At 36.5% G+C, this 16,150-nt stretch overlaps 1 protein-coding gene across 4 annotated transcripts in view; it reads left to right on the top strand.

The window, feature by feature from the left end:
• The window catches only part of ESYT2 (extended synaptotagmin 2), a 90,231-nt gene that overhangs the window by 51,764 nt on the left and 22,317 nt on the right, over positions 1-16,150 (top strand). For all 4 annotated transcript variants that reach the window (XM_063324429.1, XM_063324428.1, XM_063324427.1 and 1 more), the window contains exons 7-13: positions 5,829-5,884; positions 10,741-10,861; positions 11,481-11,657; positions 12,065-12,147; positions 13,455-13,503; positions 14,143-14,232; positions 14,904-14,999. In XM_063324429.1, coding sequence (XP_063180499.1) covers positions 5,829-5,884; positions 10,741-10,861; positions 11,481-11,657; positions 12,065-12,147; positions 13,455-13,503; positions 14,143-14,232; positions 14,904-14,999 — 672 coding nt within the window. The remainder of the gene's footprint in view (positions 1-5,828; positions 5,885-10,740; positions 10,862-11,480; positions 11,658-12,064; positions 12,148-13,454; positions 13,504-14,142; positions 14,233-14,903; positions 15,000-16,150) is intronic.

The raw sequence follows: 16,150 nt of genomic DNA, 5'->3' as shown, positions 1-16,150 counted from the left end.
GTTAACCAAGCCAATAGCCCTCTATGATAAGAAGGCTGGCTTAGTAGATGAGGGGAGGGCAATGGCTGCTGGATATCTTGACATAAGTAAAGCTTTTGATGCCATCTTCTGCAACATCCTCATAGGTAAACTGATGAAGTACAGACTAGATAAGTGGGCAATGAGCTTGATTGGCTGAACTTTTGGGCTCAATATGTTGTGGTCAATGACGTGAAGTCTAGCTAGAGGATGGTCAGTAGTGGTATGGCCTGGAGTAAATTTGGGAGCCAATACTTCTTCATGGCTGTTCTGGGTGGCGGGACAGAGTGCACCCTCAGCAAGTTTTCTTGCTTAAAACTAGAAAGAGTGGTTGGTGCACCAGATAGTTTTGCTGCTCTTCAGAGGGACCGTGACAAGCTGGAGAAATGCACCAAAAGGAATCTTATGAAGTTCAACAAAGTGAAATGCAAATTCCTGTGCCTGGGAAGGAATAGCCCCATGTACCAGGACAGGCTGGGGACTGACCGGCTGGAGAGCAGCTTTGCAGAAAAAGATCTGGGGTGTCCTGGTAGACAAAAAGGTGAAGACAAGTCAGCAATATGGCCTTATGGCAAAGGCAGCCAACAGCACCCTGGGCTGCGTTGGGAAGAGCATTGCCAGCTGGTTGAGGATGGTGATTTTTCCTCTCTGCACAGCACTGGTGAGGCACATCTGGGGTGCTGAGTCCAATTCTGGGCTCCCCAGTACAAGAGCAAGATGGACCTACTGGAGTGAGCCTAACAGAGGGCTACAAATACAAGTAAGAGAGTGGAGCATTTCTCATACAAGGAGAGGCTGCAAGAGCTGGGCTTGTTTAGTCTGGAGAAGAGAAAGTTCAGGGGGATGTTGTCAGTGTATATAAATACCTGATGGTGGAAGTAAAGACAATGGAGACAGACTCTTCTCAATGGTTTCTGGTGACAGGATAAGAGGCAATGGGCACAAACTGAAGTACAATAAATTCCTTTTAAACATAAAGAATTGTTATTATTTTTTTATTTTTTAACTGTAGGGGTGATTGAACACTGGAGCAGGTTACCCAGAGAGGTTGTGGTGTCTCCATCCGTGGAGATATTCCAAACCCAACTGGACATGGCTCTGAGCAATCTGCACTAGCTGATTCCACTTTGAGAAGGAGCATTAGACTGAATCATCTTGAGATGTTTTCCAACACCAGCTATTCTGTTTCTATATCCTAATGGATCTCAAATGGAACTAGGTGCCTGTGTATGGTTAGTTAAACCACTATTTTTACTCCAAGATTATGATTTTTACTCCCAGCATTCATCCCAATTCTTTTGACTTAAAAATATCAGAAAAATTAATAATAAAATCAATAAACAATTCAAAAATTAAAGAAAAATAATTTTAAAATCATATATTAGTGCTATTGCAGCTAGTGCATTTATTAATGGCAATTCTGAACCTGTTAGCTCTGTTAGATGATTCAATAAATCATCTATTTTCAACTTTGTGAAACTGTCTCAGTGAAAGTCCTTGGAGGGGCTCTGATGGGCAAATGTCAAAACTATATTTAAAATGTGACACTTGGTTAGAAGATAAAAAGTGTTCTGGGATATTTTGTGCAATGGAAACCAAAACCTGGCTGTAAAGTTTTCAGTTTCCCAGTCGAGGGAACTCCCCACTTATGCAGAAATCAAGTGTGCTGTGCATCACATTAAGGGAAAAGCAAACTCAATTTGAAAAGTTTTCTGAAGATGCTTGTGTCTGTAGCATTGTCTCACATTTTACCATTGCATTCATCATTTAGTTGGTGGTGTATACAAATTTTTTAGCTAATTTATTGCATATTCAGCCAGGGTTTGTATCACTTTAAGTAGAAAACTAAATCCAAGGCTGTCAATATTTATTGCATATTTTAGAATGACTGTTCTTACAAGCAGCAAGAATATGATCTGCTTCATTATTACGAAATGTGCTTTAATTATTAATTTCTACCATGTTGTTCATGTAACACTTTTGAGTGTTTAAAAGCCCTTTATTTTATAATGAGAACAAATATCAACTTCAGAGATATGAATAATTGCAGAGTAGCCATCTAACATTGTTTACATCATGTAAAAGAGCAAAGAGACCATAACTGTTTACCTTGTATTTATAAAAGTTAGGATCTTAGAGGTATTCCAGCCTTTAGCTAAGGATACTTGTCATTAAAATTTCTAGAGTCCAAAAATAAGTTATTTTATCACAGAACTTATTTTTTGAAAGCTATTTATTTCCACCCGTTCATGCAATTTGGCCACTAGAGCTACTATTACATTTGGAGAATATCTTTCTTAATAAGGTTATTTCATTTACATCCAATGTTGTGTACATCTGGAAACAGAACTTGGAAATTCAGATTTATATTAAATAGTATTTGATGCAAGATAATTTGTTTCACTTTGTCCTGCAAGAGAATTCTAATACACAGAATCAAGTAAATAAAAGACTAAGTAAGAGGGTGTCTTTGGAACATTCTAGTTATAAAGACAAAATACCTTAATTGTGAAATGTAATTGCCAGCAGACAAACTTTTTTTTTTTATTTTCAATGTAGCCAGTGGTGCATTTCACCAGTGATGTAAAGGCTAAAAGATAAGTGATACCAGTAACTAATACAAGAAGTATTTTATTTTTGTTTCTCTATGCCCTAAACTACAAAAAGAAATTATTGCTATTGAGTAAAATGTTCAAAATTCTGTTATGTGTTTTCCTTCTCTGACATACTATTTTCAGTGTCTGTTTGGGATATTGTGTTGAAAAGTAAATCAAAAGGAAAAATTAACTTTCTGATGAAACTTGCAAAATATGGTTTTAGAAATCTCTTAAAAATCAACCTAGGTTTTCACAGTAGCATCATTCTGTAGTATCTTATTAGGAAGCTCCTGTTATTTTGAAAGCCAGAGAATTAAGCTTATAGGAAACATGTTACTTGTAGTTCAGTGAAGTGTCTAAAGCTTTACATTTCAGTTCTCTGTCCTGCTGCTGTGTTATTGTGGATACTTTGGGAAAGTGTTTTTTAAGGGTCAGAGTGGAACAATGTTGATTTTTTTTTTTTTTTCTGCTATCATAACTTCATCATTATTGTATCTGTTGAGATATTGAATATGATTCCTGGGAAAAAACAGTATATAAAATGGATGGATAAAGGAAATACTCTGTAATTGGCAAGGGGAAAAGGGCAGATGCGAAGTCGTAATTAAATATAATGAAATACATACAACTGTCAGAAACTTATTGTTTACTGCATTTTAACGATGCAATATAAAATAACCTGAAGTAAGAAAATGAATTGAATAGAACTAAACCATGAAGTTAAGCTGTCATTCCGAGAGCTCTTAACTTCTGTCTGATGCTGTAATGACAGAGTGAAAAGTTGTTTTGAGTTTCATTCATTCTTTTAGAGTCTGGGAAACACGAATATCCTGAAGGGTTTAGAAAATTGCATTTAAAAGAAGCAAACAGATAAACTGTAATGATCTGTATAAAATTATTATTCTTTTGGTTTTGGTGCCTTGGTTTCTGAATGTTGAAATATAGCAGATCTCCACTGGACTCCTTTTGCTGATGGAGGCAGAGAGAAAGCTTCTTTCAGTCATCCACTGGAGTTTAAGTTAGATGCCAATATTAGAGGAGGCTCTGTTTCTTTTTTTTTCCCTGCCTATACAGAGACACGGGATTGTAATACATTAAAAGGAGGCTAAGAAAAACCTTGCAGCAATTTTCTGAATGGATGTCAGCAGGGAAAGTGCTAAATTTTAAGCATTCTATTAAAGTCTGTAGGTTTATTCACCCTTCTGAATGGCAGTGTTAGGAATGACACTAGTCTTATTCCCTGTGTGGGGCCAAATGTTTGTGTTCTGTTGTAATATGTTCACAGATTCAGAATAATTGAGGTTGACAGGGACCTCTGGAAATCAACTAGTCCAACCCGGGTCCCTTGCTCAGGCAGGGCCACCTAGAGCAGGTTGGCCAGGACTGTGTCCAGATGGCTTTTGAGTATCTCCAAAAGCAGAGTTTACAGCCTCTCTGGGCAAACTGTGCCAGTGCTCAGTCACAGTATAAAAGTGTTTCCTGATGTTCAGAGAGAACCTCCTGTGTTTCAGTTTGTACCCACTGCCTTCGGTCCTGTCACTGGGCTCCACTGAGAAGAGCCTGGCTCCATATTCTTTGCACCCTCCCTTCAGGTATTTGTAGGCACTAGTAAGATCTGCCTGAGCCTTCTCTTCTCTGGGCTAAACAGTCCCAGCTCTCTCGGTCTTTCCTCACAGGACAGATGCTCCAGTCCCTTAATCACCCTCAAGGCCCTTTGTTGGACTCTCTCCAGTATGTCCACGCAGTGAGGAGCCCAGAACTGGGCAAAGCATTCCAGGTGTGGCCTCGCCAGTGCTGAGCAGAGGGGAAGGATCACCTCCCTCAGCCTGCTGGCAATGGCTCTCCTAATGCAGCCCAGGGTGGCGTCAGCCGCCTTTGTGGCAAGGGCGTGTTGGTGGCTCGTAGGTGCTTCATAGATAACATTGTTGAAGTATTGTGCCACCATTATAAAAGTATATTAACAGTGCTCCTGATGTAAGTAAATGTATTAGGTGTTGTCTTTAGTCGAAGTATTCACAAAGGAAATCACTAAATAAACTACTGATAGATCCTTTATAATAGAATAGCATGTGCTTTTTTTTGTAAGGGAAAATTAATGTACCTGTTTGTTGTATGATGCAACGCATGTTCTTGTAGAGATTTCTAGTTTTTTTCAGCATTTAGCTGAACAACCACAATTAGTTTCTTAACCGGGGAATCTCAAAATCCTTTTAACTTTTTGTGCAGTTGTTCTTAGATTGGATTATTTGTATTTGGAAGCGTGGTGGTAGTTGGGTGGGTTCAGATTTGCTTGTTGCTTATATTCAATTAACTTCTATGCAGTTAATAGAGAGTTTTCAGTGAGAAGGGAGATAAGGAAACTCAGTTCAATGAGTTTTGTTATCTGGAATTAGAAGATTATAGGATCGAAAAGGAAATTAGAACTTAATTGTTAATGCTAGCGGCCCTGAAACACAGTAAGTACCTTTATAGCATTTGTAGGTCTAATATTCTGTAAAGATTTTCAGTGAAGGAAGTATGTATGATCTAGCAATGAGTTATCCCTATTAATTATTTCTGACGATTTTTCTCACTTCAATACTTAATCCTGTTGATACCTTGCTTCTTTAGTGCATCAGTGGTAAAATGAATTTGTCTCTTTGTCATTGAAAACAGCCTCCTTTGTGTTTGCAAACTGTTATGATGTCCTTCCACTTTTTTAATCCCAATCCTCATTCTTTCCATTCGTTATGTCTTCTAGATCTCTTATCTTCCTGATCTCAAATGGGTTTATTCATCAGCTTATTATACTTTGTAAATTCATTTTGGTGACTGTTCATCTGTAACAGGTCTATGGTGAATATGAAAAGATTTCTCCAGAAAATAGGACCATATTTTGTTATTTGATATTGGTTGTATGTAGTAGATACTATGTACACATGTATGTTGGGGGTGTGTACGTGTGTATTTACATGTTTGTGTGAAAGGGTAGATAAGAGGATAGAGAGTTGTTCTTATAACTTTTAAAAACGATGGCTAAAAATTATTTAGGATGGAAGAGGTTTTGGGTTTCTGTTTAAGAAAATCCTGGAAACTGATTATTAACTCTCAACTGATCAGAATCTATAGCGATCAGGTTTATTTCTTCAGTTTTGTGAATTCTAAGTTGCTTTTCTTTTTTCTTTCCTTTTTTTTTTTCTTTTTCCTTCCCCTTCTTTTCTCTGTACTTCACAGCTTTTGGAAATTAACTGGACTGGACTGACCAATCTTCTGGATGTTCCAGGACTGAAGTGAGTATATGTAAAGCAGTGTTTGATATTTCTTCATCCTAATAAACCCCAGAAAATCTAAAGACCACCAGCTAAATAATTTATGTTCAATTACTCTGAGCAGTTATATCTAATTAGGAAGTATATAAAATGGCTCAATACACAGAAGGTAGTGATTTCGCTACAAGTGTAAGTACGTTAAAAGTATATCTAATAGGTCTTACTAAAAACATTTTGCAAAGATAAATTTTATTGTGCTTTTTTAGTGTTCTCACCCTTTTCACATTCCCAGAATCTTGTGCATTTCCTATCTTCCATCTCCTAGGACAACAGAAAGACAAAGAGCCTTATTTTTCACACCAGTGGGCTGACAACGTCTTGGTTTATGGCTTTGTATGACATACATCTTTAGTTGCTTGTGTAAAGGTAGTTAGAAATACCTTAAGACTGTAATCAAATTAAATAAACTTTCTAATCCCTTCAAGTACTTATCTTTGAAGCTTTCAGTTTATTATATGAAGATCAAATACAGTAGCAAAAATATAACTAGAAAATATGCTTGGCTTATTCAGAGCTTTTCAAAATAGTACATGATAAAACCCTAAAGAAAAAAGCAGGAGCAGAGGTGGAAACCAAGCTTCTTTGAATCATTGCGATCCTAATAACGTTAAATCCCCATGAATATATTCATAATTATCAAGTTGTAATAGTTACCCAGGGGCTTTTTAATATTGAGACAATGGCTAAGGGGATAATGGCAGATCTGATACACGCTTGAATTTTGTGTCTAGTTCTCTTATTGGATCCTATACTCTCAAGAGTTGGCTGACTACGGAATTATTTTTTTATTGTTTAAAAACAAGAGTTTGAATTTAGGTATTAAATTAATCCTTTAGTGCTCAGTTGCATGCCTGAAACAGTTTTTGCTTTACTTAGACATGTGAAGCCATTGCATGGAATCCCAGTTGAACCGTTTGAAATTAGAACTTGCGTTAAGTAGGTTAATGGCTGCAAGAATTGCTTATGTTTCAAGCCGGCTGAAGACCGCCTCCCAGGAAAGGGCTTTTCTTGATGAGTGAGAAAATGGCTTTCAAAATACAGCTCCTGAGTAACAATTTGCTATTTGACATAACACTAATAAATTACGTTTAGTACTTAAGCTTACTAGGCTTCTGAGATTCATATCACGGTACTTATTTTCCTGACTACGAACACAAAACCTCAGATGTAAACAAAGTCTCGCTAAATATCTCAAGTTTATGGTTTCCAGAGCAACCGAGCTTGGCCACAGATGCATATAATGGTGCCATCTACATGTGGTATAGTTTCTATAGTAACTGTAACTGAGGTGACTCATGCTCTGCCTTTCCAAGAGATTTCTTCAGTGCTGTATTTGTTTTTCTTATCTGTATAGATAGATTGTATATTTTGGTAGGACGGCTTGACGTTATTGTAGTTGTTATAAACAGTGATGAACAAGAGATTGCTGCCACTCCGGGTACCTTTTCCATCCTGCAGCTGTTGGCTGCACATGAAACTACTTATTTGTACTCTGTATGCAAATGTCTTCAGCTAAATGAATTTCTGCATTTGCTGCTGGAAGCTTCCCTGTTAGCTGTTGACAACTTCCATCGCTCTTCGTATATGACTCCACAAGGAGCAAGACAGAAAAGTAATTCGTATTTCATCATTAGTATAGCTTACGGAGGAGTAGAATTAAAATCTCTGTGAGGAGGAGCCAGGCTGGGAGAATACTCAAGTGCGGTCAGGAGGGAAGGCGGATGATGGGAAGATGAATTCTGTTATAGTTCCTTGAGCTGTAGTAAAAATACTCTGTGCAGTCAGAGATGCAATGTCTCTGCAGTGGTGAATAAAGACCACTTAGGAAAAGTAGATAGCTGCTTATTCTGTCACTAAAAATTAAGTAGAGCTAAACAGAGAGCAATACAACAGAGTGGGTAACTACCTGTTATTTTTCTGTGAAGAAATTGAGCTTTTGAAGGTATTTACTATAATAAACTATCTGAAGCATTTCACACTTTTCTAAGCGTTGTGAACTGAAAAAATAATTGTACTTAGAATCAATGACTTAATTTTATGATCTTAAGAAGGTCTTTATCGACGATGCAACAACATAAGGGTTTAAATTGATATATCTTTCTCTGTTCCTTGATCAGTGATTTGTCTCTTTTCCATGGATCAGAGCTCTCAGTTTAAGTAATAAAACAATAAAAAAGATTGTGATTTTTGTGTTGTATTCATGAAGAATACTTCCCAGCTGGGAACATCCCAGTTGGCTAATATTTGGTTAGATAAGTTTTATACAGCTTGAAAGTCTCATGTTGTTTTAGAATTCATTTAATTCATTAGTTAGTTATGATCTTTGGTATTCTTTTTCAGCTCCCTGTTTTTAAAGATGGAATATCCGCTACCTCCTTTGAGTCCAGTTTCTCTGTTTAAAATTCTGTGAACTTCCATTAAAGCTGGTTCATTTTTCACATTAATTTCTCAGATGTTTTCATGAACTTCAGGCATCTATGTTGGGGTAAAATTGTGAGACTGACCTTCGGAATCACAGAGTTGGCGTTTGGTCCTAGTGTAAAGGATTGTGAATCCTCCAAACGACGGGGCTCTGTTGTGCTTCAGGCTGTTTCTTTCTCTAATTTAAGGACATCTCCTGTAGTTCGTTTGAACACTAATCAATCGCTGAACCTTTTGCTAGTCTAGGATAGGTTTAGTTATGCCTATAGCTTATTTCATAATGTGTGTGATCTTAGCACTGGAGAAGAGCACGATAACCTTTCTGTCAAGGCAGCTCAGGTACCATTGCGCCTCTTGCACTGCTCATTTGCTTTCTCTGACCTAGGTCAGTTAGTTTTCTACATTAATCATCTGTTCTTAAGGCACGTGCTTTTCTGAGCATAAAGGCAGAGCTTTCCCTTCTTGCCAGGTAGGGACACTGACAAAAGCATGAACAAAACAAACGTATCTGATCTCTCTGCTGGAGATTCATCATCAGACTTGTATTTTGAAAAGAGTGATTATTGCTTGTGTAGTTACCCTCACCTCAGCATTTTTTGTTTTCCTTTTCATGTTAAGACTGTTTGAGATGATTATCTTAAAAATTTAAGTCAACTCAAAAAAAAAAAAAGTGTTCTATTTTCTTGGCTCATTTTAGGGAAATTCTAACATACATAAGTTGAAAATTTGATGTTTAGCAAAACTGAACTGAGAAATTTGAAAAGCAACGTATGTTACCATGACTAAAGGGAGCTACTTATTTTCGAATAACGTAATTATCTTCTTGTAGTCGTTAGTTGTCTTAAGAATTACTGAGACTATAAATTTATAGGGTTTAGCGTTCATGTAGAATGAAAGTCTTTGTAAATATGTTTGGATAAGCCCTGCAAGAAAGGAAGATGCATGTTAACTTACAAAAGTTGAGAGGAAACTTTTCCTCTGAGCAATATCTTAACATTGTCCAGTGTTGCTTCTTTTGGAGAATGAACAGAGGTCTGTTGATCTTGATACAGTCTTAAGTTTCTTCTATTCCTATTGTACTGGATGCCATTAAAAAGTCAGCCATATTCTATCATGTATCATAGTTCACCTGGATTTACAATGGAAGTGGGCAGCCAAGGGGATGCAGATTGCAAATCTCTGGCATGAAAGATCAGTGTGAATTTGAAATGGGCCAGATTGTATTTAATGGGTTAATCTGTTACCCATCTCTACCATTTTTTATTGCTCACCATGAAATTTTCTTCCCAAATTGAAATGTGATATATATTACCTTTCACCGCAGCTTTTGTGTTTGTACGCGAGCTGTTGAGTGAGAGCTACCTCCCAACTGGAGACTGAGTCTTAGAAAAACTTCACAAGGTGGTTACACACAAGTGCTTAATCTGAAAAAAGTTCTAAGTAATCAGACATTATCAGCATCTTAATATCATAAAGACTGTAAAAGGAAAATCATAGTGTATTTTGGGAGAAATCATTCATCCCTGAAGCAGCTCCCACCAGCGTTAGTGAGAGTGCACCTGAAGTTCAGAATATCTCAAGTATTTTTATAATTTTCTCTCTGAACCTTTGTACAACCCCCTAAAATCCTCCTGGATACTTGTCTTCCCTGGTGAACTGTACCACTCCAGTTCTGCCTTTTTGCCAGTGTAGGCAATGTGTGTAACCAGTGGTGTTGGTCTGACAAAGCACAGATTTGTTGTTGGTTCAGACCCAAACTGGGTGAACTCGTAGCTTAGGAAATCTTTTTCTTTTCTGTGTTTGTGAGGAAGTATGGGGTTGGGTTTTTTAAATGATTCATTACCAATGTGATCGTAGTGCCACTCCCTTTTTGCCAGAACAAAACCTGTTTTGCTTCCCTAGGCTATATTTTGCTCAGCCGCAAGCATGTCGTCTTTGTTTCTGTTTTAAATGATGGTCCTCCCAGATCAAGAGGGCAACTTGTTTCATAACAGTACGGGCATGGTTAGCCAAACTTTCAGGGACAGTTAAATCATTATTGAAATACAAAAGTAGATTAACAGTTAACATCTGCTGGGTTATATGCAACGCAGGCAAGAAAACTTATGCAACAGCCTTTTACCCGGGGCGGGGGGCGTAAGGGGGGAACTTGGTGGTGACAGGGAAATGAGAATTTTTTATTCATCTCTGTGGTTACTGCTATTCAGTGTCAGCTGCTTCCACCTGGTGGCCATTTTCACAAGAATCCTTTATTTTAAAAAACAGATGTCTTCTACCTTCCCCAAAAGGCAAATGTTTTCTCCATTTAGGTTGTTAAGCAGCAAAAGGAGTATATTAGTGTGACATAACATGTGTTTAATTGTCACAAAGTAACTAAGGATTATTTTCCCCAACAGTGGCTTATCAGATACAATAATATTGGATATAATATCCAACTACCTGGTCCTTCCAAATAGAATTACAGTCCCCCTTGTCAGTGAAGTGCAGATTGCTCAGTTGCGGTTTCCTATACCGAAGGTAAGTGTGTTTCTGTTAATACTAATGGTTTGGTATTTAGTTTTTTCTGTAGTAGTAATAACTGTTAGATTTGCACATCTGTGTGAATTTCTAAATATAGTTATTGCAGTAGTACAAATTATTGTGAATCCAATCACTTGAAATGATTGATTTAATTTATAAATAATTTCTGTGGAGTTAAAGTTTCATAATAATGCCAAGAAGGATTTTTTTGTTTGTCTAGAATCTTAACCATATTACTTGTTAAAATATAATTCAACTGGAGAAGACTAAAAAGTTAAGTAGCACATGTTTTGTGTTATCACTGCAAAGTATTGTTAGGGCTCTTCCCTTGAAAGTTGTTACTACTTATTGCTACTGATGCTACAGTGGCATGGCATTTCTTGATATAACTGGCAAGTTTCTGATTGTTGATAACAGCTTTTCTTTTCAGGAATCTCTTTAGTGCTAGGTCTGCTGTGTATGTGGGTCATCATTGATATCCCTCCATTTACAGTGTGTCCAAGCTAAGTTTCATGTTAAGGAAATCGCAGTGGAAGTTATAGAACACATATTGCATAAACTGTGATGGCACAGAGACTTTCAGATGACTACATAAACTCATTTTTTCCTTTTTCAGGGTGTTCTAAGGATACACTTTATTGAAGCTCAGGACCTGGAGGGGAAAGATACTTACCTAAAAGGGATTGTCAAAGGAAAGTCGGATCCTTATGGAATTATCCGTGTGGGCAACCAGATTTTCCAAAGCAAGGTCATCAAAGAAAATCTCAATCCAAAATGGAATGAAGTTTATGAGGTATAATCAATAAAAATACGTTGCTGTGTGTTGTCTTCTAAAGCTTCTTTTGTTAAAGAAGGTAACTCTGGGGACTTCCTTGAGGAGCTTCGTGTGTCTCCCTTTAAAAGCCCAAAGTTGTGTAACAAAACAGAAATTCTCCATTGATGTATATACTTCTTTTGTCTTAAACTAAGCATCAGTAGTTCTGAAAAGCAGTCTTGTCTCTTAAAGCCAACATTAGCAAATCGCAGCTCAAAAGCACTTACACTTGCTCTACTCAATAAATTGCATCTTTTTTAAAGCATTTCCTTATTGATATATTTTAATACACAAAGGGACTGTAGTTCAATGTTTTACTGCGACTATGCCATTTAACAAAGGTAGTTAGTTTTACCATTGACAGCGCTCTCTTACTGTACTTCCAGGCCTTAGTATATGAACATCCAGGACAGGAGCTAGAGATTGAGCTCTTTGATGAAGATCCAGATAAAGATGACTTCCTGGGAAGGTAAATGTTACGGAGAATATGCTTATTGGTATTGAAAAGAGGTGAAATCTTTTGATATAATTGTGTTTGTTTTTTTTCTTTTTGCATTTTGTTGCTGTTGTAGTTCTGCTATATTACTACATTTATAAATTCATGATCTTTTCAAAATGGTGGTAGTAAGTAGTTCCCTAGTTACTTCGTATCTGTAAATATATGTATATAAAAATGTGCTCGTGTGTATATACACATCTATATGTTTATATATTTTTTTTTAAAAAAAGGTAAGTATTGTGGGTACCCAGAAAAAAAAAAGGTGGGTTTTTTTAGTAATTGTACCCTACCTGCTTTCATAAGCAGCACTAACTCTTAATTATTTCTTCATAAAAAGTTAATATAGCTTTATAGCTGTGTATCTTCTTCATCTTCATAGTTTTTAAATGTCTATCTCACAGTTTATTTTTCTCTGAGAGCTTATCTTAACTATTTGATTAAAAAAAAAATTGCTGTAATGCTTTCATGAACATTACTCACTCGTAGATTCCATAGGCCTACCTTTAGTGTTTACCCAGAAACATTTCAGGGTTTTAGTCAGCTTCTTTCTCCAGTAATTTGTCACCTTTATTTCTTGCAGAGTTTTGGAGCTTCCCATTGTTGCTTTCCATACAGAGTAGAACTCCCTTATCTTTCCAGCTCCTTCTCTCTTAACAGGAGCAACAGTACCTACTTCTCTTCTCATTAAAATAAAGAAGTAGGTAGTACAAAGGCTTCTTTTCTTTGCACTTCCCTAATCTTACACTGAAGTGGTGGGGGGGGAAAGTGGCATAATGTGTACATCAGTACTAATAAAATAAAAAGCCATGACAAATGTTCATGCACTGGCATGTAGTTGTCTGCCCTGTTTAATTTTTAGTAGGTTCCCTGGTACCTTTTTAGCTTGTGTGAACTAGCGCTCTTCCAGACAACGCCAAAGCATGAATTTGGTCATAGCATATGTCCAGGGGCTATTTCCAGTGGGTAGTTTGGATGTAGTCACTGCTCTGAGAGTTTGGTCGTACATATGTGACCCATATTGTGCGCCAGTTGCCCTTGTAGCTACAAAATGGGCTCTAGTATAGGTATATTTTCTGTTATCCTGTATTCATCATCGTTCAGCCATTGCATTCCCTACTTCTTCCTCTCTTAGGGGATAAAAAAATAGTATTCTGCTCTTGTGATGTCAATGGAAGCCTGGATGCTCAGCAAGCACAGGGTGGGATTTGAGTTCTGTATTAAATTTTTTTCTTCTTGGCTAAAATACTGATTTTTTTTTTTCCTTTTCTTTTTTCTAGTTTGATGATAGATTTAATTGAAGTTGAAAAGGAGCGTCTTCTAGATGAGGTAAGTGTTCTTGTATTATTATTTTTTTTCTTGGGGATAGTTCCTGTATGTGCTTGAATAACCTTAATACTATAGAAATAGATTCTTTGATGACCGGTACACTGGTTTAAGGGATATCTGAATTGGTGAAATCTGAAGAATAATGCCATTCTTCTTCTTGGGGCTTTAAGATTACTAGTATGTGAATGCAAAAAGCAGTAACATATATTTGGTGAGAGCTTTTTCTTGCAGGAGAATAGTTAATTACCCAGTTTAACTATTGTTATACTTAGCAGACTAATTTTTGCCCTATATGTAAGAGAGATTGTTATTAGATTTTACGTATTATTAAAGAAGTATGTTACACAGGGTTTGTATTTCCAGGCCATCTTTACAGAACTTAAAGAATTCTCTTAATATTTTAAAAATGCTTTTACTGTATAACATAGAGGTTTGCGTGGCTGTTTTTGTTATTCTGTGTTGTAATATTAAATGTGAAATAGGAAATTTTAAACAATGAATTAGATCTTTTCCGGTTATGCAGACTTCAGCTCTATGAGATTTCTAGTAGAGTTTAGCATTTCCTAAATGTCCTAAAGAGGCAATTGCAATCATGTATTTGGCGTCAGATTATTTCACATTACTTTGCTTAACTTTTAGTGGTTTACTTTGGATGAAGTGTCCAAAGGGAAATTGCATTTAAAACTGGAATGGCTCACATTGATGCCAACAGCTGAAAATCTAGACAAGGTATGAAATGAACGCATTACTTTTATCCTAATCTTAATTGTTGTGGGATGTTTTTTGTTGTGGGTGTTGTGGAGTTTGTTGGGTTGTTCTTGTTTGGGTATTTTTTTGTTTGTGGGGGTTTTTTGTTAAGTATATTAGAAATTTAATTCTCTAGCTGTTGTGAATTTGGATAAACCTGCAACTTTATTCCAAGATGTTTGTCTTTAAAAATCTCAAATGAGCCATAACTGTCAACGTACCCTTGTGGCATGGGATTTTAAAATGCTTTTGTTGTCCTCTTATTTTCTCTTAATGTTATGGTTTGAGGATATCAGCTAACATTTCATTAGCCTGCGAGATAAAGTTGGATATGATATTGTAATCTGTCCAGTCTAAAAAAAAAAATAAGGAAATGGGATGGAAGTTTCCATAAAAATGGGTTTGAAGTATCTATACAAGTCTTAAAAACTTACTTCTTATGCTACATAGTGTGCATTTGTGAATGTTTGCATTTTGGGAGGTGGTTTTAAAATATTTTTCAGGAATGGGACAGAAATAATAGAATCATATAATCATAGAATGTGTTGGGTTGGAAGGGACCTTTAAAGGTCATCTAGTCCAACCCCCCTGCAGTAAGCAGGGAATAATATTATTTGATTTTCAGAAAGGCTTACAGTATGTTTTTGGTTTAGGTGCTAACAAGCATTAGAGCTGATAAAGACCAAGCCAACGATGGGCTTTCTTCTGCATTGCTTATTCTGTATTTGGACTCAGCAAGAAACCTGCCCGTAAGTTATATTCTGATGGATACCCTTTTGTCACGGGTATCCCTTGTGTACTTCCAGCATGTCTTGCTTGGTAGTATGGCACACTGCTTTACTAACACACATTATGCCATATTTTCAATACTTTCTCTTGTTTCAAAAGGTGTAATGTAAGGTCCACATTTCTACTAGTATAGTATTATAGATATATATTTAATAAAACATTACTCTTTAATCAGTGTGATTTTTCTTTAAGGAATGCTCCTTTCCTGGACTTGAAAGGCTGCATGTTTTTATTACACAGTGTTTTCCATAAATAGTGTGAGATTAGCATGAAGAATTTTAAGGAACTAACTGGGAAAAGGCCCGCTTCCTTGAGTTCGGGTAAATCTGCTTGCTTTGGTTTATTTGTTTTAGGGTAACTGTGGTAGATTTGAAGATACCGAAGTCCTCATCATGAAATTATTACTGTGCAGTTGATGTTACAGTGGCAGAATACTTGTATATGGTTTCTGTCAGGTTGTCATTTGGAGTATTGTTTATTTGTTTGTGCAAAACAAAACCAAAAAAATTAATGGTTCTGTCATTGTATGGATTATACCATGGGACTGTGAAATAGCTTGTTTATGACAAGTGCAGGCCGTTTGGTAGTTTATTTCAGATTAGTAAAGTAAAGCTTCAAGTAGTAAAGTAAATTATAGCAGTAATAAAGTAAACCCTACCATAAATAGATATGGGAAACACAGCACTGAGTTTTGCTGCTTTTCAGCGTTGCTGTTAGATGAGAAATTCTGGAAGTGATGGCTAAAATCCTAATCAGAGAATAAAGTTTTCAAGCCTCAGATTTTTTTTGCATGCATTTTAAAATTTGCCCACTCAAATTTAAGTTAAAATGCTGCATCAAACAGAGTGGTGACAAACGAAAGCTTAGTAGCCTAAACAATTGATATCACTGACTAGTGATTTCATGTCTGTTCCAGGGTGTATAGAACAGTGTTTGGAAGCAGTATTTATAGGTTATTTTAAAAGCTAAAAAGATATAGCTTATTTGGAATAGAGCCCTTCTTTATCACAGAAAAAGTCTATCTGCCATCTCTTTTGTGCAGTAGATATAGATCAAACCCATTTCTGTATTTTCTTGTTCAACTACTGGATTTTACTCAAACTGTTGCAAG

The sequence above is a fragment of the Chroicocephalus ridibundus genome, chromosome 2, assembly GCF_963924245.1.
Source record: "Chroicocephalus ridibundus chromosome 2, bChrRid1.1, whole genome shotgun sequence".
Classification (NCBI taxonomy): domain Eukaryota; kingdom Metazoa; phylum Chordata; class Aves; order Charadriiformes; family Laridae; genus Chroicocephalus; species Chroicocephalus ridibundus.
The sequence above is the reverse complement of the archived record's forward strand: the minus strand, read 5'-3'. Positions and strand labels throughout refer to the sequence as shown.